General features: G+C 36.7%; 1 protein-coding gene across 1 annotated transcript in view; it reads left to right on the forward strand.

Annotated features, from left to right (window-relative positions):
• Positions 1–26,858, forward strand: part of LOC145284083 (uncharacterized) — a 361,761-nt gene that overhangs the window by 185,898 nt on the left and 149,005 nt on the right. The window contains exons 30-33 of the mRNA XM_080133150.1: positions 2,986–3,140; positions 12,168–12,280; positions 14,823–14,972; positions 21,023–21,197. Of these exons, the coding sequence (XP_079989276.1) occupies positions 2,986–3,140; positions 12,168–12,280; positions 14,823–14,972; positions 21,023–21,197 (593 nt within the window). The remainder of the gene's footprint in view (positions 1–2,985; positions 3,141–12,167; positions 12,281–14,822; positions 14,973–21,022; positions 21,198–26,858) is intronic.

Genomic DNA, 26,858 nt, shown 5'->3' on the forward strand with positions numbered 1-26,858 from the left:
AATAAAAATTAAAAATATGAACTAAAAAGCCTATAAAATATACATAGCAGGGAAAAAAAATCAAATTTAAAATATTAATAATGACTGACACTAATAATAAAATTAAAGACCAACAATGTATTTGAAAGAAATTAAAAACAAAAAACTTAATGTCAAATTCATCTTATTTTATGCCGAATAGTTCTCATTGGCAATGTTTTTTCTGTGCATGTTTTAATTAAGGTTTCAAAATTTTCTTCACTAAATACCATGTTGTACTGAACTGCCTATGAAACACCCTGATGCAACTAATAAAATAATTAAAAAAACACTAAAAATCTTACTTTGCTTCAATTCATATATATCATTTACATTATACTGCCTCCTAGAAATTACCTTTATTATATACTGACAAATGTGACAGCGGTGGGGGGAGGGGGGCGTTGCCCGGTCATAAAATTCGCTTGAATATGATATTTTAATAAAATAAATTGTGGCAACGAGGAGGGGGAGAAGCGAAACCAAAAGCAAAATTTTGTAGGTAAAAAAAGATTTGAAAAAATGCTGCGTACTGGGTGTAAATTTGCATAATTTAGTAAGCAAACAAGTTATCGATGGGGCTAGGAAGACACAAAAGTTATCACGTTGCAAATTTAGCTTTTTAAAACGAAAAAAACGAAATGATGGTTTGCTGTAGGCAATATTAAAAGGAACAACAACAAATTGTATCCATACACAATAATTAATTTTTACGCAGCATTTTTTGTTATTATGACAACTTATAGATTCATGATCTGAAAATCTCATCTCTCTGTTGCAGATATTGACGGTGTGAGACTCTAAGAAAGCAACCCCTGTAATAAACGTGTGTCTAAAGCAGAGATGCGTCATTGAATTCCTGGCGAAAATGCATTGAGAATAGTGATGACTATGTAGAAAATAAATTTTCGAGCATAAAAGGTCATTTGGTTTAATGGTACCACTCCCGTCCTTGTAGTTCTTCAACATTTTAAATTAAAAAATAGGAGGCTTTACTTTTGGAACGACCTTTTTTTTTACAAGGGAGTCACCACTTGTGAAGGCCTGAAAGCCACTCGAGGATAATGGTTAATGAATGTTAGGTGGTAGTGTAGTAATTGTTAATAATATAAGTTCGGTGGAATTTGATTATTTAAGGGGCCGGTTCAACAAAAACTTGTTTACATTAGACTTGAAGGCCACTATGGCATAGTCGGCCAGGAAGCAGGCCAATAGGACAGTCTTAAATAGGCAAGCAGTTCTAGGAAAGAAGCTGTGTTCATGGAATCTGCATTTGCGTACAATACTTACTCAGCTCTTCGTGAAATATCTTAGATGTTTGTATTTCAGGTTGACTGAATACTTAAGAAGAACAATATTCACGGCCAGGGTTTTTTGAGCATCACTAATATAAATTACTAGCATTTCAGCCCGGTTTTGCCCGGGTGTTTGGAGGTGTATGTTGAGCCCCCCCCCCCCAAAAAAAAGCGGTCAATTTTTTTTAACTTTCACCCCTATTATGACCCCTTAACATTCATTGTTTTGGGCTCAAATAAAGTTATTAAGTTAGATCTGTATCCAAGGAACCTATATCTATGTTGCATAGGGTGTTATTATTGATGTATTAAATCTGAGACTATGTTTTGTTCTTCATGTTAGTATTAGAAAGTCTTAGTGGGAGATTAGAGTCTTAGAGACTTATTCTAGAGATTTTCTTAAGAGTGTTCATGTGTTGAGTGTTCATATGTCTTAAGATGTTCATGTTGTAAGAGATAGCATATTGGAGACATAAACAGGTATATATAAAGAGAGAGTGAGAGAGAGAGAGAGTTCTGTATATATATAATAGACAGTGTACATGTTACTACAAGAGAACCAATTCAATGAGAGGAGATTTAAGAATATCTTGATAAACCGAGAGATAGTGTGTTTGACATTTACGTTTTGACAGTTGTGCATATAATATAAACACGTTACCTTTCTCGTTGTAATGATGAACACAGAAGACGCAGATACACAAAGATGATGACATCCTTTATTTCATCACCGGTCCATGATTTCGCTTGAGGAATTCAAAGTTTCTTTACATGGTTATTTCTAAAATCCTCTCACTTCAAGAGGGTGTCTTGATTCTAACGGAGAATCGGTCTGAACTTCTCTGCTTCTCTCCGACTCTTCTCTCAGACTGCATCTAAAAACTCTACCTATATTGAGAACTCGTCACGTCATTGCATGATTAAACATATGCTCATAAAGCACGTTGGATGACATGCGTCACGTTGCCAAACTTGACATGACCCAGAGTTAAGTAACCTATTTTTCAAATAACATTTTTACAAAATATGTTTACAATTTCAATTGACGATTAAATTCCTTAACAGAAACAAATTTCATTATTACATTCCTTTTCCATATACAGATATGTAAGCTAAACAATTGCAATTCCTTACTTCAATAACATTCTGTATTTATTTTAACTTATGATTGGAATTTTCAATTCCAAATCTAGCTTCGCAAGTTCGAATCCTTGACTATCCTATTTCATATTTACATTTAACTAATTCCCTATTTTTTTTACTTACATGAAAGGGGGACAGCCCTTTTATCATGTAACATCTCAAATTTCAAGTGTTTACTCCCAAAATTTGCGGAGGAGTTTGGTAGAGTTCTCAAAGGTCAAATCGTTGAACTTTGACCCTTAACAGCAAAATTTCTGGCCGAAAACAGATTACAAAGATTTTCCCAAATCTCAGTACCCTGTATATCAAATTTCGAGTCTGTAGACTTAAAATTGACAGAGTTATTGCGTTGGAAAATGTACACAGACACACACGCAGACACACACACACACAGACACGTTTACTTTTATATATATAATAGATTGATAAATTTTCTGAAGAAAATGTATATAATATTTTCTTAACTGTTTTTGAAATCTCTTAGATATTTGTTTTTCTGGTTTTAAAAATGTCCATTTTTTATTTGAAGGGTAAATCCGAAAGATACAATCTTCAATGGCGTCTGTCCTGAAACACCGGAAAACTTTACTTTACCGAGAGAGGTTAATTATTGCTCCTGCAATGATGATCGTAAAATATGTGCTGACGGAGGTGATGTCAATTTTTGCCCCTTCGAAATGGAAGGTAAAAATATTTCTGATTTCTGAATTTTTGAGATGATTATTATTTCGATTGTTCGAACTACTGTTCTCATCTTAACTGTTATTTTCACAACGTCTCAGTTGATGTAACTTCCGATCTTCTTCGTATGTATCCTCACACTTGGTAATCTTTCTATCGAACTCTGGAATCTGCACAACGTTTTGATCGATGTAACTTCCGATCTTCTTCTGGAAGTTGAAGGTTTAATCCTCAGTGTGAGCAACATTCAAAATAAAATTGTGAATTACTTAGGACTTCTATGCCTGACGGAAGATTTTTGGGTCACCAGCACTGAGGATTGAATCTTTAATCTCCAGGAATGTAACTTTTATAACTGAATTTAAGCAAATTTACTCTATTCTATATGCCACAGAATCTTGGTACCCCTGTTGATTAAATAAATGGTGCAGTTTGAAATGTCACGAGTTCAAAAAAAAAAAAAAAGATTCCCGAGTTTGACAAGAAAACCTGATGAAGGTCGGAGGTTATATCGACCGAAACGTTGTGAAAATAACACTCTAGATGAGAACAGTAGTCTGATGAATCCAAATAATACGAATGAATTTCATGTTTACTTTTTAACAATTTTCGTTAAAATAATATCTATTGCATTTTCACCCCAAACAAGGCACAGTAGGTTACTATCTGGGACATAATTTGTCGGGGTACTATGTAGGGAGTTGAGCAGCAAGATATCTGTTTACATTACACTTGAACTTCTGCATTTCAGTAAAGTCGGGGAAGCAAGAACCCGGAAGGGAATTTCAAAGTCTAGCAATTTTAGGGAAGAAACTAGTTAATTGTTTTTGAAATGCTTGAAAAAATATTTTGTAATTCAGTTATCATTTTTATAATTGGAATATTTAAAAAATATTTTTTAATGTTTTTATAATTCGAATGATTTTAACACAATAAAATGTTATAATTGCTTTTTGGTGTTTGAAAATATTTTTTAAATTTATTTATTATTCGAATGTTTTTAACACATAATAAAATAGTTATAATTTTTTTTAGGGTTTGAAAATATTTTTTTAAATGTTTTCATAATTCGAATGTTTTTAACACATAATAAAAATGTTATAATCTTTTTTTAGGGTTTTAAAATATTTTTTAAATTTATTTATTATTTTTTTATAACTGGAGTGTTTTTAACAAATAATCTAATAAAAATATTATCATAGATTTTGAGGGTTTGAATTTAAAAAAAGAATTTCTCCCATTCTTTTTTTTTTTTTTTTAAGTTTTTCAGGATTGTCCTTTGTGCTCTTACGATTTTTGGCGATCCTATTTACTTGCCTCCCCACGAGGTCAGAGTAAGATGCAAATGCGATTTTTAATGTGGAGAAAATCCAGTTCTTCACAAAAGGGCACTCTGGATAAGAACAAAACTAAAAATTGTCTCAGTCATGAAGGATTTCTCCTCCATTAGCCGAGGACAGAAAAGGTAAAGTGTAATATTGGAACAGATACTACACTTTATTCATAGTCAAAAGGCCTTCACTTTCTTCATGTTCCATATCCCTTTCAGTTCTCTGGCCAGTTCCATGTATTTGCTTTGCGTCTCTGTTTCCTTGAGGTTCAACCTGTGGTCTGCTGAGACAATGAGATCTATGATCTGCCAGGTTTTTCCTTCTTGTTAATTATCCAGTTTCCTTCAATCTGTAGTGGAATGGGGACAAAAATGGATGGTCACATTCAATGCTGCCAAGACTAAACTTGTTTCCTTCAATATTTACAAGAAACCTTCTCTACCACACATAACAATGGCCAACGACTCTTTATCTGAGGTTACATCTTTTAAACTCCTTCGCCTAACGTTCACAGGAAACATGAGTTGGAACAATTACATTGAAAGCATTGCCAGGGCCGCTGCAAAGAAGGTAGGCTCTCTCTACCGTGCTAGAAAACTACTCACACTCGAAAGGCCACCATTCACCCATGTATGGAGTATTGCTGTCAGATTTGGGCTGGTGCATCTGCTACTAGTCTCTTGCTCCTAAACAAGGTTCAAAAGAGAATCGCCAATCTGATAGTCCGTGAATTGTCATCTTAGCTTCAGCCTTTGTCCCATCAATAAAATGTTGCATCACTCTGCCTGTTCTACAAGTATTTTAATGGTGAATGCTCTGACGAACTGCAAGCACTTGTGCCCCCACAACATAAACACCCTCGACAAACGCGACAGGCAGCCAAATCCCATCCCCACACAATAGAGATCCCTAGATGTAGAAGATCTTTCTACTCCAGTAGTTTCTTCCCCAGAACCGCTAGACTTTGGAATTCCATTCCAGGTCACTGCTTCCCCAACTCTACTGACGTGCAGAAGTTCAAGTGTAACGTGAACCGACATCTTGCTGCCAAAATCCCTACATAGTACCCCAGTAGGTGTTGCCCCTGATAGTAGCCCCCTACACCAAAGTGGTAATGTACGTTGTTTGGGGTGAAAATGTAATATACAAATAAAAAATTTTAATTAGAAAAATACATAATGCAGAACACTGAAAGACTAATTACTGCAGCAAGAGCCATTGAAAAAACAGACAAGACAGAAAAAGAAAAGACAAGCGATAAGATGAGAAAAGAAAAATGAGAAGATAAACAGAGAAACGGACAATTCATAAGGTATACAAAAGATGGGACTAACGAAAACACTTAGAAATGGTTACAAAAAGGAAACCTAAATAGAGAAACTGAATCCCCAATAACAACCACACAAGATAACGCAATTAAAACCAACCACATCAAAGCAAGGATAGACAACAGGAAAGACAAACTCTGTGGATAGAAAACAACAAAGACAGACTCTGTGAACAAAGAGACAAAACAATAAACCATATAATAAGCGAATGTAGCAAACTAGATCAAAAAGAATATAAAAAGAGACACTATCAAGTGGAGAAGGCAGTACACTGGGAATTATATAGACAACTGGATCTTGAACACCCAGACAAATGGTACAAGCACAATCCGGCGACATTACTTGAAAATTAAAGTCCAAAAACAGTATAAAACATGGATATACAAATGGTAAACCCATCCAAGCAAGAAGACCGGATGTCATAATAGTTAACAAGAAAGAAAAGTCCTCATGCCATACTCTGTCAAAAGCCTTATATATATCTAGAGCTACCCTCTGCCCTACCCCGCTTTGTCCAGTGAATGGTATATACGTTCAGAGATTACAGTTAGGATGTCTGCTGTGGAACGGGCTTGTCTTAATCCATGTTATTAATCAGTCAGAAGTTTAGCATCTGTAAGGTGATGGACTAGAGCTTGGTTAATTAAGGTCTCAAATATTTTGACAAAAAGTGAGAGAAGGCTAATGGGGCGATAATTTAATGGGTAAGTTCTTTCGCCAAAATTCTTGAATACTAGTACCACAGAAGCCGTTTCCAACAGCCCAGAAAGCAAAATTCATTAAGGCATTTGTTGTAGAGTTTGGAGAGAACTGGAGCTACTTCGGCTGAGTACTTTTTTAATAGCACAGCTGGGATGAGATCGAGTCCACATGTTTTTGAAGTGTCAAGGTTTTTTATGATAGTATGCACCTGAGCAGGGGTGATTTTCAGATCGTCTAGCGTGGCATCTGTCCACAAAGGAAAGTCAGGTAGGGGGTGGTTGAAAGGGTTCAGTGTGGAGTGAGGCAAACCAACTGGCAAGCATGTTAGCCTTGTCGGTTGCTGAGCAAACAACCTTGTGATTGTTGGTTAGCGGGGGAATTGTTGATTGCCCATTATTTACTACACTGTTGTAGATTTTCCAGAAGTCACAAGTTCCTAATTTTTGTGCTTCGATGCGTCTTTTAGTGGTTTCAGTAAATTCTCTGTCGCTATTTCTTTCTTAACGTTACTTCTAGCTTCTATATACTTCTGTCTGTTTGAACTGGACTTATGTCAGTTAAATCTGCAGTATGCATGCTGCCTTTGAGCAATGGCAGTTGCGCAAGTTGAAGTAAACCATTGGCGAGAGTGGGGCTTGCTATAAAATTTCCGCATGGGAACATGTGCTTCAATTGCAGTTTTGAACCATTCAGTGGTCTCATTTGCGCACTGTTCAGCAGGAAGAGAAAAAATATTTCCCATGGGGCATCTTTGATAATTCTTTTTCTTTGTCATTTACACAGTCTTCTATACAAATCAGCCCAATTTCTCTGTCTTTCCCTTTTACATAGAGTCAGTATCATCCTTTGGGTGTAGTGCATTGTGTATTGTTTTTATTATTAATTTTTTTTTCTGGATAGGCTGTTGTAGGTGTTATTTTTGCTGTCATTGCTATTGTTGTTGTTATTTTTGCTGTTACTACCAATATTAGTGTTACTATTATCATTGTAGATTTTAGTTCTATTGTTGTTGGTGGTGGTAATGGTAATAGTGGTGGTGGTGGTGGAGGAGAAAGGTCAGTAGGGGATCTTTAACCTTGGTGGGGAACCCTCCTAGAAATGATGTCTCTATAAAACTATCGGTGGTGGTGTAACCTCAAATTCGCTAAACCTACTTTTGGGAGAATGTCAAATCAAAATATTGAAAATAACGACGTGAATGAGGCTAGAACATCTTGCGATGGTCTCACGTCCGGTAAGTGTCCCACTGGTCAATAGGGTGGGTCCTGTCGTCATCATACAACTGTTCGAAATTCTGAGGATGTGGCTGAATATAGGGGAAGTGAGAATTGCCAGAGAGGGCCCCAAGACACGAAGGGAGTTGAAACAGGAAATGTCAAAAAAACATGGACGGATGAGGAAAGAAGATTACTGTGGGAATGCTTTGTAAGAAGTGGAAGTACCAAATCTGGTGGATATATCCGAAAAGTGAAGGAAGAATGGGAATCGAGAGGAGGAGCTAAAAGTGTCGCGAGTTTGATATCCCAGGTAAAACAAATTAAAAATAACACCCTACTTTCAGTGATTGAAAGAACTGAGAGAGCGGAAGTGCGATGATGGGAGGCGGGCAACAGGAGGAATGGAATCCTATGGTTTGGGGAAGTGATGAGAAGGAGTTTGAAGGATCTAAGGCAGATGAGATCATTGACTCTGAGGGCCAGTGAAAGGAGCAGATGTATGGAGAAGTGGTGATGAAGTTCGAACTTTGACTTCTGTAGAAAAAGAAGTACTTCAGAAGTTAAGAGAGATTCTTCTTAGAAACGAGTTTATCATAGATAATCCAAGCATGAAGAGTAGTGATAGGCGGAAGGTGAAAAGCGAGGTAAAAATAGTTCAAAGAGTAATTCACAACATCATAAGAAAGAACTTATCGATTACGAAACTTAACAGGCTTCTGTATGCAGCGTCATACGTTATTGCAAATCGTTTTGGCTTAATACAGAAGGAAAAGGGAGAAATAAAGGATAGAAGGCTACACTAGCAGAGGTGGCTTGAAGAAAGTATTAAATGGTGGCAGAAAGATATTGGTAGAATCGAAGAAATAAGAAAAGGAGTTAAACTAGGACAGAAAGTCAAGGACAAGCTTGCAAGGTGGTATAGATTGCTGGAAAAGGGAACGATGAGCGTTCTAACAATGTTGAAGGGGAGATCCACACTGGTGGTATGAAAATTCGGAATTTTGTTGGAAAAAATGTTTCGGCAGAACAACCTTTTCCAGAACAATCAGTCTCAGCTGTATAAAGAATTAAATGGTAGTAAACAGGCGGGAAATAACAACACTCCAAATGCAAAAGATGCCAGAAAGTTCTGGAGTAGTATTGGGTCTATCAAAGGGCGATATAATAAGAAGGCTAGCTGGTTGGGAGAGGTCAGAGAAAGGCTATCAGAAATGCAGCAGATGAAGAACGTTAAGATAACCATCTATGACGTTAAGGCTGGCATACGAAGGATGACAAATTGGAAGGCACCTGGTCCAGATGGAGTGATGGGCTTCTGGTTTAAACAGTTTCAATGCCTTTATCCACCTATTGTTATTGTCCTGCAAAGGGTCGTAGAGTCGGGAGATGTCCCTGATTGGCTTGTGAAAGGAAGAACAACACTGATTAGGAAAGATCCTGCAAAGGGAACAGATGCCAATAATTATAGACCAATTACATGTCTGCCACTGATGTGGAAACTGTTGACTGGAATCTTTGCGGAGAAAATTTATGAACATCTTGAGAGTAATGGTGTTTTTCTTGATGAACAGAAGGGGTGTCAGAAAGGCTCGAGAGGTACCAAAGAGTAACTACTAATTGATAAAGCATTAATGCAGGATGCGAAGAAGAAGAGAAATCTGAGCGTGGCATGGATCGATTACAGAAAGGCTTATGACATGGTTCCTCATTCATGGATACGTGAAATACTATTGATGATGAAGGTTGTTGAGAATGTGGTAGGGCTTTTGGAGACAAGTATGGCTCAATGGAAAATGGTGCTGACAGCAAACAGAGAGGTGATGGGGAAGGTTGGCATTAAACGTGGAATATTCCAAGAAGATTCGTCATTGCCACTTCTTTTTGTAATGATAATGATACCACTGAGCATCCTCTTAAAGAGAGAAAAACTGGGGTATAACTTTGGATCTGGTGAGAGACGCCTCAACCATCCACTGTTTATGGATGATTTGAAAATATTCGGTAGAAATGAAAAGGAAATGGAGAGACTGGTAGAACTTGTGGGGACATACTCAAAAGACATATGGATGGAGTTTGGGATTAGTAAATGTGCGGTGCTGGTGATGAAAAGAGGAGTAAAGGTTCATTCGAATGGAATAGTGCTGCCAAATGAAAGAAATAGAAGATACAGGGTATAAGTATTTGGGAGTGTTGGAGGGTGTAGGCATCATGAACAGAAAAATGAAGGAGAAAGTCAGGAAGGAGTATCTTAGAAGAGTGAAACTAATTGCAAAGTCGAAACTGTATGGAGGAAACCTAATGAAAGCAGTGAATGCATGGGCAGTCAGTGTTTTGAGATACAGTACAGGAATTTTAGAATAGTCTGACAGGAGTTGCATGTCATGGATATCAAAACAAGAAAAGTTTTAGCAATGTTTAGTATATTTTACATTCGAAGTAGCGTAGCAAGGCTGTATCAAAAGAGGAAAGACGGTGGGAGAGGATTGAAAAGATGTCGTTGAAGGAGCATGTGGTTAGAAGTGAGGCGTGGATGTTTAAGGTTGTGGCCAATGAAGTGGAGGTATGTGAGACCAAAGCTGATTATGTGAAACGTATGGATAGAGAAAGGGAAGAAAAACTGGCTAGGAAGAAAATGCATGGAAGGTTCTTCCAGGATATAGCAGAAGTGGCTGATGAAAGATCGTGGCAATGGCTTAGAGCTGGGTATCTGGCTAAGAGTACTGTAGCTTTTGTTTGTGCAGCACAAAAGCAGGCATTAGGAACACGATTGTTCAAAAAAGTGGTTCTAGGAGAGGAAGTTGCTGCAGAATGCCGGATTTATGGTAAGACCTCAGAGTCAATTGCACACCTTGCAGCAGGGTGTAGTGGACTGGCCCAGAGAGAGTACCAAAAAAGACATGATCGCATGGGACTCCGGATATATTAGGAGGGGTGTAAGAAGGTTGCAATTAAGTGTGCTGGAAAATGGTTTGAGGAGGTGCTTGATGAAGTGAGAACAAGTAAGGATGGCAAGATAGAGGTATGGTGGGACAAAAGTGTCATAACGACCAAGCAATTGGAAGATAATCGTCTGGATTTGGTCGTCATTGACAAAGTATCAAAAAACTGGCAGATTGCAGACTCTCCAGTACCCTGGGACAGGAATGTGAGAGAGAAGGAGAATGAGAAGTGGAGCAATTATTCTCCGTTGGCCTTGGAGATAAGGCGTATACTCGGGGTTAAAACACAAATAATCCCGGTCATAGTTGGTTCACTAGGAGTAGTATCAAGTCGTCTGGAAGGACAATCGAAAAAACTACAAATCCCCAAAGTTTTAGGCGGCCTTCAGACCTCTGCTATTGTAGGTACCACCAACATCCTTAGGAAAACCCTTGATCTTTGAAGCTCCTGGTTTGAAGCCGGGATTGAGGGAAATCTACGGCAACACATCAAAGGCTGTAAATGACAAAGTTCTCTCTGATTCTCTCTCCTCTGATCTCAAGCGCGTAGTTCAGTGGGGGAAGACGTGGCTGGTTACCTTTAATGCATCTAAAACCAAACTCCTATCCTTACATCATCAACGCTATGATCCCCATCTGGCATCAATTGAAATGGATGGCTCTCGTCTAGGAGAAGCCCCATGTTTTAACAAGCTTCTGGGTTTGTCCTTTACTCCTGATCTGAAATGGAACACGTACATCAAGTCTGTTGCCAAGGTCGCTGGAAAGATGGTGGGATCCTTCTACCGCTCCAGAAGATATCTCACTACTGATGCAATTCTCTATCTGTATAAAAGCCAAGTACTCCAAGGATGGAATATTGTTGCCATATCTGGGCAGGAGCTGCTAAAAACAGCCTATCCTGCCTTGACAGAGTACAAAATAGACTTCGTGGCTTAGTGGGGGATGCCCTTTTCTCTACCCTGCAACCTCTCTCCCACAGAAGAGACGTTTCGAGCCTATCCTTGTTTTATCATTATTTCCATGGCAGGTGCTCGTCTGAACTCCAATCTCTGGTCCCCCCTCGCCAATCTTTCACAAAAAACACCCGTCTAGCTGAATCCACTGTGAAAAATTTTCCCCACTCTTTATCTGTGCCTAAATCAAAACGTAGATTCCATGAACAAAGCTTCTTTCTGAGAACTGCACGCCTGTGGAACTCTGTTCCGTCTGCCTGCTTCCCACCTGACTACAACCTGGATGTCTTCAAGTCCAACGTTAACAAATTCCTAATGAACCGCCCCCTTAAGTAAACATTTCATTAAATCTCCACACTAACGTACTGTACTTGCAATAACCCTTATCCCTGTGTGGCTTCCGGGCCTTGATAAGTGGTGATCACCGTGTAAAAAAAAAATCCTCTGAAAATGAATCCCATCCCTTTCGAGAAAGACGTTCATAAACGAAATCAGAATTATTATTATTATTATTATTATTATTATTATTATTATTATTATTATTATTATAATTTCAGGTGAGGACTTGACCAAAGTATTAACTGAAAGAGCATTTTTCCCACTAAAATGCTTACCAGACAACTTGGACATTGACCCTCCTTTCGCATACGATAAGACACACGTGCCAATGGTAAGTTGGTTTTATTTATTTTCATTTGCTTTTATCTTTTAATTTTCTTTTCACCTCTTTGGCACAGTGGTGACACAAGACATTTAACATATATATGGTACAAAATTTTCACTTCTGTGCTACCGTCGTTTCATATATGTACAATACAATTTAAATTTCGTTTCTGTGGTGTTTTTTGTAATGCAGTGATGGGACACAAGACCTTTTTATATATTTATAGTGCCAAATTTGACTTTTCACTTCTGAAACGATTCAAGTCTCCAAAGTTGTTTTTTTTTTAAATCTCTGCCTTTTTTGTATCAATAAAGTTTTAGAAAATTACTTTTTTTTTTTTCTAGCAAAAATTTCATGAAGTTGAATCCCCAGGTAATGGGAGTCATCTATTAAGTCGTTGTCGTGTTTAAATCTACAGGTTTTTTTTTTTAGTAAAATAAGAACTTACAACTATTTTGAAATAAAATAAGAACTTGCAACTATTTTTAAATAAAATAAGAAATCACAGCTATTTTGAAATAAAATAAGAACTTGCAACTATTTTTAAATAAAATAAGAAATCACAACTATTTTGAAATAAAATAAGAACTTGCAACTATTTTTAAATAAAATAAGAAATCACAACTATTTTTAAATAAAATAAGAACTTGCAACTATTTTTAAATAAAATAAGAAATCACAACTATTTTTAAATAAAATAAGAACTTGCAACTATTTTTAAATAAAATAAGAAATCACAACTATTTTTAAATAAAATAAGAACTTGCAACTATTTTTAAATAAAATAAGAACTTGCAACTATTTTTAAATAAAATAAAAACTTGCAACTATTTAATCCATGATATATTTTCCATTCGTGTTCACTTTTTGCCAACGTTCAACAAGATTTTTAATATTTTTCCGGTAGAAATCATTTGATTTTGACTCAAAAAATAAAATATAACAAACAAATTTTCAAAACACAATTTATTTAAAAAAAAAAAAAAAAAAAAAACGGCAAGAACTTAAAAGCAATTTGTAGGAAGCCAGCGCACCAAAATTTTTATTTGCAAAAAAACAAAACAAAATATATCAAACTTTTGTTCTTATGCTGAGATATTCATATTTCAGCTAAAAAAATGACTAATTATCATCATTTATACACCATTGCGACACAATATTATCTAGGTTTTCTGGAATTTTCTGATGCAGATAAATTATAAGGAAGTTTTAAATATTGAGGATGTGTTCTACAATTTCTTTTAAAGGTCTGCAGATAATAAATATCTGTAAAAAGTCAAATTCCAAATATGGAATGATTAAGAATATTTGCAACATATAAATATCACGTATATTTCTTAAACTGTAGAGGAAACGGCAATATCAAAAGGAAGCTGATAAAATCAGTCTATACAAAATAATTCGTTTTTATTGACCACTCAAGTCAACGATTTCACGAATGTTTAGAGAGTCCTAAGAACGTTCTGCTGAAAGAAGAGTCATAGTTTTAAGGAGAAATTGGATACAAAATTAAATGCACCTGATGCCAGACGCATTTATGTGTGTAAATGTAATCGGCATGTAGATGTGTGTGTCTATATTAATATGTATGTTTGCTAGTGAGAGAATATATACATCAACGTATGTGTATGCATTCATTTAACAGGTGGTGTGTATACACTAGCTCTGTGTTTAATAGTTAGCAAAAGTCTTTCCTTGCGTCTGTTGGGGCCCTTCAGCCAGGTAATGTGGTAAGTTTTAAAATAGAAGAAAAATAATAGAATAAAACACTGTTTTGGTTTTATAGTGTGCGCAAGTTTTTGAAAGTGAATATATTTGTTTCTTTATTGGCTGAAATAAACTGCTGATTTAATATTTTGTCCAATCAAGAGTCGATATCTTCATTTTCTGCCGCTTCTAACAAGACACGTTTAATTGATCATGTTACCCTGTGTTGACACAATGTATTTAAATACAGTTTTGCCTTATGGTCGTTTGTTTGTAGTTAGATTTCATAGCAAAATCTCCAATTTATACCCCCTCTCCTTGGCAAACTTTCACAAAAAACTCAACTAACTACGACCATAATATACGATTTCCCCCCACTCTCTATCTGTGCCTAAATCTAAGTGCAGATTCCATGAACAAAGCTTCTTTTCAGGAACTGCTCGTCTGTGGAACACTATTCTGCTTGCCTATTTCCCAGTTGAATACAACATACTGTCCTTCAAATCCAATGTAAACAAATTCTTGTTGAGCCGTCTGCATAAATAATCAAATTCTACCCAATTGACACCATTAACAATTACTAAACTACCACATTACATTCATTAACCCTTCAGACTTTATAAGTGGCGACTTCTAAAAAAACAAAATGTGTCATCTGGTTAAAATAACATGGACTTACAAGATCTCTTTCTATTTTCTGTCAGGTGAATTTTATTTTAAATAAGAAGACTAACTTTATTTTATGTATTATAAATAGTATATTTCGTAGGTTGCTTCTCCATAGTTGTTGGCATTCCCACTTTGTGCTTAATAATTTGCTAAAACTTTAAACTATTTCCAGGAATATTCGTGGCCCACAAAGCAAAAGGGACTTTCAAAAAGATATGTGGAATTCATATGCAGTTACCCTTATTTGTTTCTGGAAGAATGTAAAAAAATGAAAGGCGTATATTATGATTATGCTTTCAAATCCTGTGTTGAAGACATCAAAGTAAGTAACATTTCATTTCTTATTCGAGTCTATTTTTAACGACACATGCAGCTTCACGATACCAGTTCAAAGTGTTTGCCATTACACAGTATTTGCATAGTATGTGACATCACTTGAAGGTTATGATTTGCTAAAGAGAAGGACATATTCTAAATTTACCTTAATCTCAGAATAACATTTTTACATTAACAAATATAAGAGATTTTCTCACTGATAGTCATGACTAATAACATCCTAGCTGAGAGCTCCTTGTTCAAACTCCTCGACATTCTCACAGGCAAAATGAATTAGAACAAATACATTGAGGACATTGACAAGGCTGCTAAAAAGAAGGTGAGTTCTCTCTAATGTACTAGAAAACTACAATACCACTTAAAAGGAATGTTACAATAATTTTTACTATAATGGGGTATGATCTTGCGCAGTCGGGAGATTCTATTTATAAACGATGCTGCTAGGAACTGACGAATCAAATTAATTCACATCCTGCTACCAACCAATCAGAAATCAGAATTGCTCCATATATATTAAACCTTTCTGTAGCAATTTCGCATATGTCTTTCTTTTTTGTGTCGACACGGGAAGAAACTTTTGCTCTGTGGATTCCAACTCGAGAACTGTCTACTGCAAACCAGTCACACCCCCTAGGACTTGTGTAGAACAACGAACCATCGGAAACTGTTCTGAAACTAAACATGGCTTACACTTCTAGAAGGAATAAAAAGTGTTTACATTAACAAATATAAGAAACTTTCTCAATCACTGATAGTCATGACTTCTCGGCTTTATACACACAAACAACATAAATTGGAACAAATAAATTGAGCTAATCCCAGAGCTGTTGCAGGGAAGGTGGGGTCTCTCTACCGTGCAAGGTTACTCACACCTGAGAGTATCTTGTATCTCTACAAAGCCATATTTTGCTCATGCATTGTTGCCACATATCCAGGCTGGTGCTCCTAAACAGGCTGTTGCTCCTAAACAGAGTACAAAAAGTCACCAATCTAATGGCAACCAAACTTTAACTTCTGTTTCATCACTGAAATGTAGCATCTCTGAGCCTATTTCACAAGTACATTAATGGAAAGTGCTCACGAACTCAAAGTACAGGTGTCCCTTGATGTAAATGCCCTCGAAAAACCCAACAAACAGCAAAATCTCACCCTACACTGTAAATATCTTTAGATGCTGGAAAGCTTTTTACTCAGATTGTTTTTTTCCCCTTAAAATGCTAGACTTTGGAATTTCTTTCCGGATCCCTTGTTGTAAGGGGCACATCCCTAAGTGATACATTTCTTTCTCTCTCTTTTGCATGCCTCAACATGCCTACGTGTTTCCAAATGTCTGCTGCAAAGCAACGCACCGCTGCAGCACAAAGCAATCTATCTAAAAAAAATCCTCCCCAACTTCTCCAAACAACTTGCTTTATGGAGCCCAACACACTTCATTTGCATGTGTGTAGTGCGACGTACGAGACTGTGTGTTAAAGTCACATGGACGCCATCTTGGATCTCTTTTCGTCTCAACACACAGGAAACACAGACATGAGGGTGTTTGAAAGGTAGGCTGTTCCTATTTTCCCCACATCCCTACTTTCCCAACTGTACTGACCTGCAGAAGGTCAAGTGTTGCGCAACTCCCCACATAGTGTCCTTGTAAATTTGTTCCTAAATAGTATCCCTTTATGACTTGGTAGTACTGTGCATTGTTTGGGGTGAAAAAACATATTTAAAAAAAGTGAGTAATAACACCTTGGTTGAGAATGCATCGTTCATACTCATATGGGTATATATGCTGATGACACCACACTCTAAAGCAGGCATGACAGGAAAACAAATGAACATATATCTAAAGTAATGGCAGAAACACTAGAGGATAACCTCAAATCAGTAGTGGAATGGGGACAAAAATGGATGGTAACGTTCAATGCCACCAAGACAAAACTGGTTTCATTCAATAATTACAAGAAACCTTCTCTACCACCTATAGCAATGGCCAACAACTCTTTAGCTGAGAGTACGTCTTTCAAGCTCCTTGGCCTAACGTTCACAGGAAACATGAGCTGGAACAATTACATCGAGGGCATTGCCAGGGCCGCTGCGAGGAAGGTGGGCTCTCTCTACCGTGCTAGAAAACTTCTAACACCCGAAAGTATCCTGTACCTCTATAAGGCCACTATTCGCCCATGTATGGAGTATTGCTGTCATATTTGGGCCGGTGCATCGGCTACTAGTCTCTCTCTCCTTGACAGGGTTCAAAAGAGAGTCGCAAATCTGATAGGCCCTAAACTGGCATCTAAACTTCAGCCTCTGTCCTATCGTCGAAACGTTGCATCCCTCTGCCTGTTCTACAAGTATTATAATGGTGAATGCTCTGACGAACTGCAAGCACTTGTGCCCCCACGACGTGAACACCCTCGACAGACCCGACAAGCTGCAAAATCCCACCCCCACACTGTAGAGATCCCTAGATGTAAAAGATCTTTCTACTCCAGTAGTTTCTTCCCCAGAACTGCTAGACTTTGGAATTCCATTCCAGGTCACTGCTTCCCCAACTGTACTGACATGCATAAGTTCAAGTGCAACGTGAACCAACATCTCGCTGCCCTAATCCCTACATAGTACCCCAGTAGATGTTTCCCCTGATAGTAGCCCCCTACACCAAAGTGGCAAAGTGCCTTGTTTGGGGTGAAAATGTAATAAAAAAAAAAAAAAAAAAAAAAACATGAATTAGAACAAATACTTTTAGGATATTGCCAAGGCTGCTAAAAAGAAGGTAGGCTCTCTCTAATGTACTAGAAAACTATTGATACCTGAGAGAATCCTGTACCTCTACAAAGTAACCATTCGCCATGTATTGAATATTGTTACCACACCTGGGCTGGGACATCTATGACTAGTCCATCCATCTTAGAGTTCAAAAAAGAGTCTCCAATCTAATTGGTCCTAAACTATCTGCCAAGTTCCAACCTCTGTCTTATCGCCACAATGTTGCATCCCTGTGTTTCTTTTGCAAATACTTTTATGGAATATTCTCTGACGAACTCATTTCACTTGTATTCATTGGACGTACATACATCCGACGAACCCAGCAAGCAGCAAAATCTCACTCTTTCACTGTTGAGGTCGCTAGATGTCGGAAAGCTTTCTACTTTAATCGAGATAAACTGAAACAAATGAAGATATAGCAGGATAGAATGCAGATTCATTTTTCATTGATAAAATATGCAAGTTTGTGTTTCGTTTATACATGTACTTTTATAACGTTGTATTATATTGTTTTCTTACTTGCATCAATGTAGTCTGATGGGAGTTTTATGTGATATGATATTTCGGGAACATTTTCCTTTCATCGGATATATGCTCAACTTTAATTTAAATGTGCATATGAAATATCATGCCACATAAACTTTCATCAAACCACACTGATGCAAGTAAGAAAACAATATTATGTTATAAAAGTATACATATATATATATACTAGCAGAAGTACCCGTCGTTGACTGGGTTCAAAAACAGCCTACAGAAAATGGAGTGTGATTGATGAAAGTATGATAGATTATGAAAAGGAGGGGGTTGTAAAGAGATAGGTTTTGATACTCAAAAATTTTACCCTAAGCAAAATATGAGGAAAAAAAGATAATTTTCGCGAAAATATATTTTTTTATATCAACTTTGTTTTCATTCGTAGCCAAGAGTGACCAACAAAATGAGGGTTCCTTACAAAGGGGAAATGTTATATATATATAATAATATAAATATACAAGAAATAAATGTTACCATAGTCAATAAAAGTTACTTTTATGGTAGAAAAGTTCATTGGTTTGTATTTTAAGTAGTTTGTAAAAAAAATTTTTTTAATTCACGAACCGGTTTAAAAAAAAAATCAAAATGGCAGCGACTTCGAAATGGAGAGCCCCGTTTTTAATTTGAAGGAGGGGCACCTGAGCATTCTGTGTTACCAATTTAAGAAAGTTCCGTTTACGTAAGGAATATTTATAAACATATTTTAATGTTTTCCGTTATTTTGTGCTTTTTTTTTTTGAGGAAAATTCGATTATGGCATGTGTAGTTTATAAAAATTCTTTTAAGCAGTTATCGCCTTAAATTTTGTTTTAATTTCGGTTCGCTGAAATTATTTAAAGTAAAGAGCATTAAAAACTATTTCAAAACAAAAAAAACATAAACTGAACTTTTATTGACTATGGTAACATTTATTTCTTGCATATTTATTTTTTCGGGTAGTCGTTTGTTGGCTTTTCTGCTAAACACTCTTACTAAATAATATCGACGAAATATCGAAAAACAAAGAAACAAAAACAGTTTTGAAAAATAATGAAGCTTTACTTACTTTAGTAAAATAATCCGAAACAGCAAAATGAGATGTTAAAAAAGTAAACACGTAATTACTTTAGTTTTTTAAAGCAAAGAATCGATATAAATATGAATAAGAAGAAAATGGCGCCCTTTTCAAGCAGAACAGCTTCGTTTCAATTTTATAATATTGAACGGTGTAGTATTGCGCCGTCGGATTCAGGGTTGTACTATTGTAATGTAAAGAACACGCAGAAAGGGTTGTAATCAACTGAATTCCTTCTAGTACACTGACAAAAAAAGCTTAACCAGATATATAAATAAAAATAAAAAGGTTATGTAAATGTTTTTAAAAAGACACGTAATCATGTGAGCAGGATTTTTTCCTTCTTTTGACATAACAAGTAACGTTCTTATGTTTTATTATTTATCTATTTATCTATTTTCGAAAGAGTGGCATGTGCAAGTGGAGAAGGAAAAAACATGCAAAATTTGTGTCGGGAATTGTCTAATGTTCCGACTTTTTTTTTGGCTTTCACTTTAATAAGGACGTGAATTTATGAGTTGAATTTATTCGACACAATATGATTCAACTCAAAAGAATAAATAAAAGCTAACGTGAATTAAGATTAAAGTTAAGGTGTTATTGTGGACCCTCACCCCTTTTAAAAAACCTTGTTAAACTTTGTGACATATTTACATTCTATGGAGGTCAGGCGCGAACGAACACCCAATAATTTTATTATACCATATTTCTTCAAACTGAAACATTTATTATACCATATTTCTTCAAACTGAATCTATTTGCGTAAGTATACTTTATTTAAATTCTGTCAGAACCGCTGCATCGCTGAATCAATTCGGATCGTTTTTTCTTCTTTTTTGTTTTCTCATCCTGAATCAAGATTTTCTCGTTCGGCTGACTGATTCTAATCTTACTCAAGAACTCTCTGCGATTCCCCATTAACTCTAGACTTTAGACTCTAGACTGTAAACTGACTAGAAAACGCTATTTATTTTAATGTGTATCAACATCATGGCAAGTACAAAACAGAAAAAAATGTATAAAATTCTGTATAACGCCGAAATATTAATTTTAAACAAGTAAGTATTTGTTTATTTTCATAATATTTTGTTGTAATTTAGCTTTCAAACATATTTCATACATACATACATAGATACATACATAATATATAACTACTTAATTTACTCATATAAAATTAATATACGAAAGTATAAATTTATGCGTAAACTTTAAGTATTTACTTCAAAAGTGCTCAATACGTATGTAGAGCTAGTTATTAAGTTATAAAATATATATAGCGATTAAGCTACACTGAACATTCCGCGTTTCATCCACTCTACGACTCTTCAGGCTTATGCGCGAATTCTGTGGTTGTTTGTCGGTTTTATATGCGCACAGGAGAACATATGCCCCTCCTCTCATTCACACATGATAGAATATTAGTTTGGAAGTCAATTTCTAAAAGCTATTCAACATATGCCTGTACGTAAAAAGGGACATTAAACTGATGATGATGACATATGCCTGTACGTAAAAAGGGACGTAAAAAGGGACATATGCCTGTACGTAAAAAGGGACATTAAACTGATGATGATGATGATGTTTTTTTGCTACTTTTTATTGTTATAAGAAATTGTGAAGTTGAACTGAAGAGTATTTGTCGTTCATTTTGAAAATTTGTATAATTAACATTGGCTGTAATCATTTTTTAGATGACGGAGGAAATAATGTGGCATGAGTCCATGCCAGAAGCTGTCAAAGAACGGTGTCATCTAGTGCTTAACATGAATTTGGAAACATGGTCGAATCCTCCAGATCTTCGGAATTCACTAATCAAACATTTCTGCCCGTCAGTAACATGTAGTAACCGGGGAAAGTGTGAAAATGGTAAGTACGCAATCTATATAATAAATCTAATGTCAAACGCATCAGTGATGTTGTGAGAACGAGTTTCAGATCTTGCAACATCAAACCTATTTATACAGGTAGTCCATCTATGATGGATTCTAATATCTTGTTATACAAGAAATCTTGGTCTTCGGGTCCAGATCAAAGTGTAGTATCTGTTCCGGCAGATGCTGCAAGCTATGACTAGCTATGACTAGCAAAGACCAGATGTGGGGGCAACCCCACATGCCTGACCTTTAACCAGCTCCCATTTCCCACCTCTCGGGAGCTGGTCCCCTTTTCCCTTCCCCCTCCCTTCACTCCTCACATTAAAAATTGGCCTTGTGCCTAATTTGCTCGGTGGGGGAGCAAATAAATACCATCTGTTCCGACAGATACTGCAAGCTATGACTAGCTATGACTAGCAAAGACCAGATGTGGGGGCAACCCCACATGCCTGACCTTTAACCAGCTCCCATTTCCCACCTCTCGGGAGCTGGTCCCCTTTTCCCTTCCCCCTCCCTTCACTCCTCACATTAAAAATTGGCCTTGTGCCTAATTTGCTCGGTGGGGGAGCAAATAAATACCATCTGTTCCGGCAGATACTGCAAGCAAAGACCATATGTGGGGGCGACCCCACATATAAGACCTTGGTCAATGTAGGGGAAGCCCTTCATACCAATTGTCACTATCCAGCTCCCCTACTCCCCAGGGAGTTGGTCCCCATTTCCCCTTCACTCCTCACATTAAAAATCGGCTTTGGCCTTATTTACTCAGTTGGGGAGCAAATAAATACCTCAAAGTGTAGTATCTGTTCTTCAAATGCTGCACTTCAATTTCTTGTTCTCTGTCAGAGGAGGAGAAATCCTTCACGACTGAGACAATTTTTATTTTTGTTCCTTTTCTCCACATTAAAAAACGACCCTGGTATCTAACTCTGTCCTGTGGGGAGACATTGTAAATAGGAACAAGAAATAGTTATAAAACGTAAATTCAAACAAACATATTACTTATTTATATATATATATATATATATATATATATATATATATATATATATATATATATATGAAACTAAACTAAAAAAAAAAAAAACGCGCGTTCACTCGTGGTCTTAAGTTCATTTCGGGTTTGTATTACTGTACATATAGATTCGAAAAAGTTGTCAAAAAAATATATAACAAATAAATGTTATCAAAGGCAAGATAATTTACTTTTCTACCAAACTGGATATATTTTTCGTGTTTTTATTCAATGTAACATATTTATTCAGCTCGAAAAACGGGTTTGTATTACTGTACACATAGATTCGAAAAAGTTGTCAAAAAACAAATATATAACAAATAAATGTTATCAAAGGCAAGATAAGTTACTTTTCTACCATACTGGATATATTTTTCGTGTTTTTATTCAATGTAACATGTTTATTCAGCTCGAAAACCATACAGTGTTTACCGATGTATTGGAAAATTCAAGATGGCACCTCTCTTTAACACGGTAAGTTCGAAAAAAGGTGTTATAAATAATAAACTAGACAAAATACTGTTAGAAAACCACCGAATATATGTCAAGTTATGTCACGGTAACATATATTGAGCGAATTTCTAACAGTATTTTGTCTAGTTTATTATTTATTACACCTTTTTCCGAACTTACCGTGTTAAAGAGAGAGTCGTGGTAGAAAAGTAAATTATCTTGCCTTTGATAACATTTATTTGTTATATATTTTTTTGACAACTTTTTCGAATCTATGTGTAACGTTAAGAAAGAAATAGCGACAGCTAAGAGGGAATTTACGGAAACCACTAAAAAACGCATCGAAGCACAAAAATTAGGAACTCGTGACTTCTGGAAAATCTACAACAGTGTAGTAAATAATGGGCAATCAACGATTCCCCCACTAACCAACAATCACGAGGTTCTTTGCTCAGCAACCGAGAAGGCTAACATGCTTGCCAGTCGGTTTGCCTCCAACTCTAAACTGGACCCTTTAAACCACCCCCTACCTGACTTTCCTATGCGGACAGACGCCAAGCTAGACGATCTAGAAATCACCCCTGCTCAGGTGCATGCTATCATAAAAAACCTTGACACTTCCAAAGCATGTGGACCCGACCTCATCCCAGCTGTGCTATTAAAAAAGTGCTCAGCCGAAGTAGCTCCAGTTCTCTCCAAACTCTACAACAAATGCCTTAATGAATCTTGCTTTCCGAGCTGCTGGAAAACTGCTTCTGTGGTACCAGTATTCAAGAATTCTGGCGAAAGAACTGACCCATTAAATTATCGCCCATTAGCCTCCTCCCACTTTTTGCCAAAATATTTGAGACCTTAATTAACCATGCTCTAGTCCAGCACCTTACAGATGCTAAACTTCTGACCGACCAACAATATGGATTTAGACAAGCCCGTTCCACGGCAGACATCCTCACTGTAATCTCTGACCGCATATACCATTCACTGGACAAAGCGGGAGAGGGCAGAGCGGTAGCTCTAGATATATCTAAGGCTTTTGACAGGGTATGGCATGAGGGTCTCCTCAGGAAGATTAGATCTTACGGTATCACTGGTAGAATACTTAACATAATTAAATCCTTCTTAGATAAGAGAAAAATCCAGGTTGTCCTCGACGGTCGTACGTCTAAACAATATAATATAAATGCCGGAGTGCCCCAGGGATCTATCCTTGGTCCTCTGCTGTTCCTGATATTCATAAATGACCTCCCCGATAAAATTGCCTCTGAGATGGGTATATATGCTGATGACACCACACTCTATAGCAGGCACGACAGGAAAACAAATGAACATATATCTAAAGTAATGGCAGAAACACTAGAGGATGACCTCAAATCAGTAGTGGAATGGGGACAAAAATGGATGGTAACGTTCAATGCCACCAAGACAAAACTGGCTTCATTCAATAATTACAAGAAACCTTCTCTACCACCTATAGCAATGGCCAACAACTCTTTAGCTGAGAGTACGTCTTTCAAGCTCCTTGGCCTAACGTTCACAGGAAACATGAGCTGGAACAATTACATCGAGGGCATTGCCAGGGCCGCTGCGAGGAAGGTGGGCTCTCTCTACCGTGCTAGAAAACTTCTAACACCCGAAAGTATCCTGTACCTCTATAAGGCCACTATTCGCCCATGTATGGAGTATTGCTGTCATATTTGGGCCGGTGCATCGGCTACTAGTCTCTCTCTCCTTGACAGGGTTCAAAAGAGAGTCGCAAATCTGATAGGCCCTAAACTGGCATCAAAACTTCAGCCTCTGTCCCATCGTCGAAACGTTGCATCCCTCTGCCTGTTCTACAAGTATTATAATGGTGAATGCTCTGAAGAACTGCAAGCACTTGTGCCCCCACGACGTGAACACCCTCGACAGACCCGACAAGCTGCAAAATCCCACCCCCACACTGTAGAGATCCCTAGATGTAAAAGATCTTTCTACTCCAGTAGTTTCTTCCCCAGAACTGCTAGACGTTGGAATTCCATTCCAGGTCACTGCTTCCCCAACTGTACTGACATGCATAAGTTCAAGTGCAACGTGAACCAACATCTCGCTGCCCTAATCCCTACATAGTGCCCCAGTAGATGTTTCCCCTGATAGTAGCCCCCTACACCAAAGTGGCAATGTGCCTTGTTTGGGGTGAAAATGTAATAAAAAAAAAAAAAAAAAAAAAAATACAAACCCAGATTTTTATATACAAAGGAAGAAGAAAAAGTTCCGATAAAAAGAATGAGTGAGACAGACGTATTTCTGGGGATGTTTGTCAGATGTATGCGACATGCAAAATACAGTACAATATGTATAAAAGTTTGTGGAAAGGAAAAGATATTGGCATGAGATAGGCCAAACATATCTGTTTTTATCTGCTAGGGTAAACACGGATTAAAAGTTCGCAAACACAATATCCAAGAAAAAGAAAGTTGAGATGGCGAAAGTTTATCTCTTCCTCGAATCTTAGTTCCAAAGAAGAATTCAATCGACAATACGATTGTATTTGGAATGATAATCCGCAATTTAATTAATTCAAATCTCAGCCAGATTAAATGTTGAGGTTAATCGACAATACGATTGTATTTTCGCCAAATGTTTATTTCTTATTTTCAAATCCCTCATGCTTCGCGTTTCCCGCCACGAATGTTCACTGTCTGGTTGCCATGACGACGTATTTCCGCTCGCTACGGCGATATTCACACCCAACCTCTGTCCCATTTCCCTCAGCCAAGTGTCTGCCACGCCACATCATTCACAGAGAGAGGGGGTTATCTGGTTCATTAGATTTTTAAGAAAGAGAGAGATAGCGAGATATATATAGAGAGTAAGTAGAGAGATTGACTGTCCGCTTTGCTCTGACGTCACAATAAAAATACGAAAAATATATCCAGTTTGGTGGAAAAGTAACTTATCTTGCCTTTTATAACATTTATTTGTTATATATTTGTTTTTTGACAACTGAATCTATGTGTACAGTAATACAAACCCACATTCATTTTGATTAAAAAAAAATTCATTTTGATTAAAAAAATAGTTTAATTTTAATATTTGTTTATTGTCTTAACTCATATCAAATGTTTTGCTTGTGTTCTGCTTCAAATATTCATAATCTTACATGCATAATTTTCATTTAATTATATTAATAAACTTCAAGTTTACTACAAATCAAATCGTGTTCCTTCACTTTTTTAAAATGTAATTTATAAGTAATTAAAGAACGCATTCTAATCTTTAAAATCTATAATACAACGAAATATTCAATTGCTTATAATACTTAAACAAACAACTTGTGTTTTTTTTATTATTTTTTTATTATTAATATTAGATGAGTTTCAGTATAAATCATTGTGTTCTTTATCTCAATCCAATTTTGAAGTTTTGTAACGCTGTCTGTAAAAATTACTGTTGATTATTGACAGTCTAAGAGTTCCACATATCTTGCTTGTTGGGACTTCGGCGATGACGTCATTTTTTCAGCTGGCCGGCCATCTTTATAACGAAGGCCACGCCACCATCCCCCCACCAAAAGGGGAAGCTTGGCAGTTTCTCCCCCCAAAGGAGGGAGCCGGTGTCCCCCCAAGGGGGGGGGGGCGAAGAGGCCAGGAGGAGGTGACTTTTTTCTTTGGGGGGGGAGAAGCCTCCAGGCACCCTCCTCCCTGAAGGTGGGGTTGGGGATTATCTCTCCCTGAAGGGGGGAGGCCGGCACCAAGTATGTAAATCCAGAGGGGTGACTTTTTTTGTTACCCCTCGGAGTGGGAAGGGGGCCGATCACCCAGGCAACGTCGGGTAACCCCTGCTAGTATATACATACACACATACATACATTTATATACATACACAGACGTACATACATAATACACATACATGCATATGCATACATATACAAATACAAACACACATATACATACATATACACATAAAAATACGTACACATATATGCACATATACATAAATAAACATACATTTACCTGCATACACATACATATATATGCATTTATACACATACATATATATATGCATATTTAGACATACATATACATATAAACACACATACATACATACATATACACATAGATATACAGACATATACACACATGTACATATATAAAGATACATACATACATATAATGATGGCAGATCAAGTATTACATGCTTCTAGCA

Source organism: Euprymna scolopes, chromosome 8, assembly GCF_053919585.1.
Source record: "Euprymna scolopes isolate OS-2025 chromosome 8, ASM5391958v1, whole genome shotgun sequence".
Taxonomy (NCBI): Eukaryota; Metazoa; Mollusca; class Cephalopoda; order Sepiida; family Sepiolidae; genus Euprymna; species Euprymna scolopes.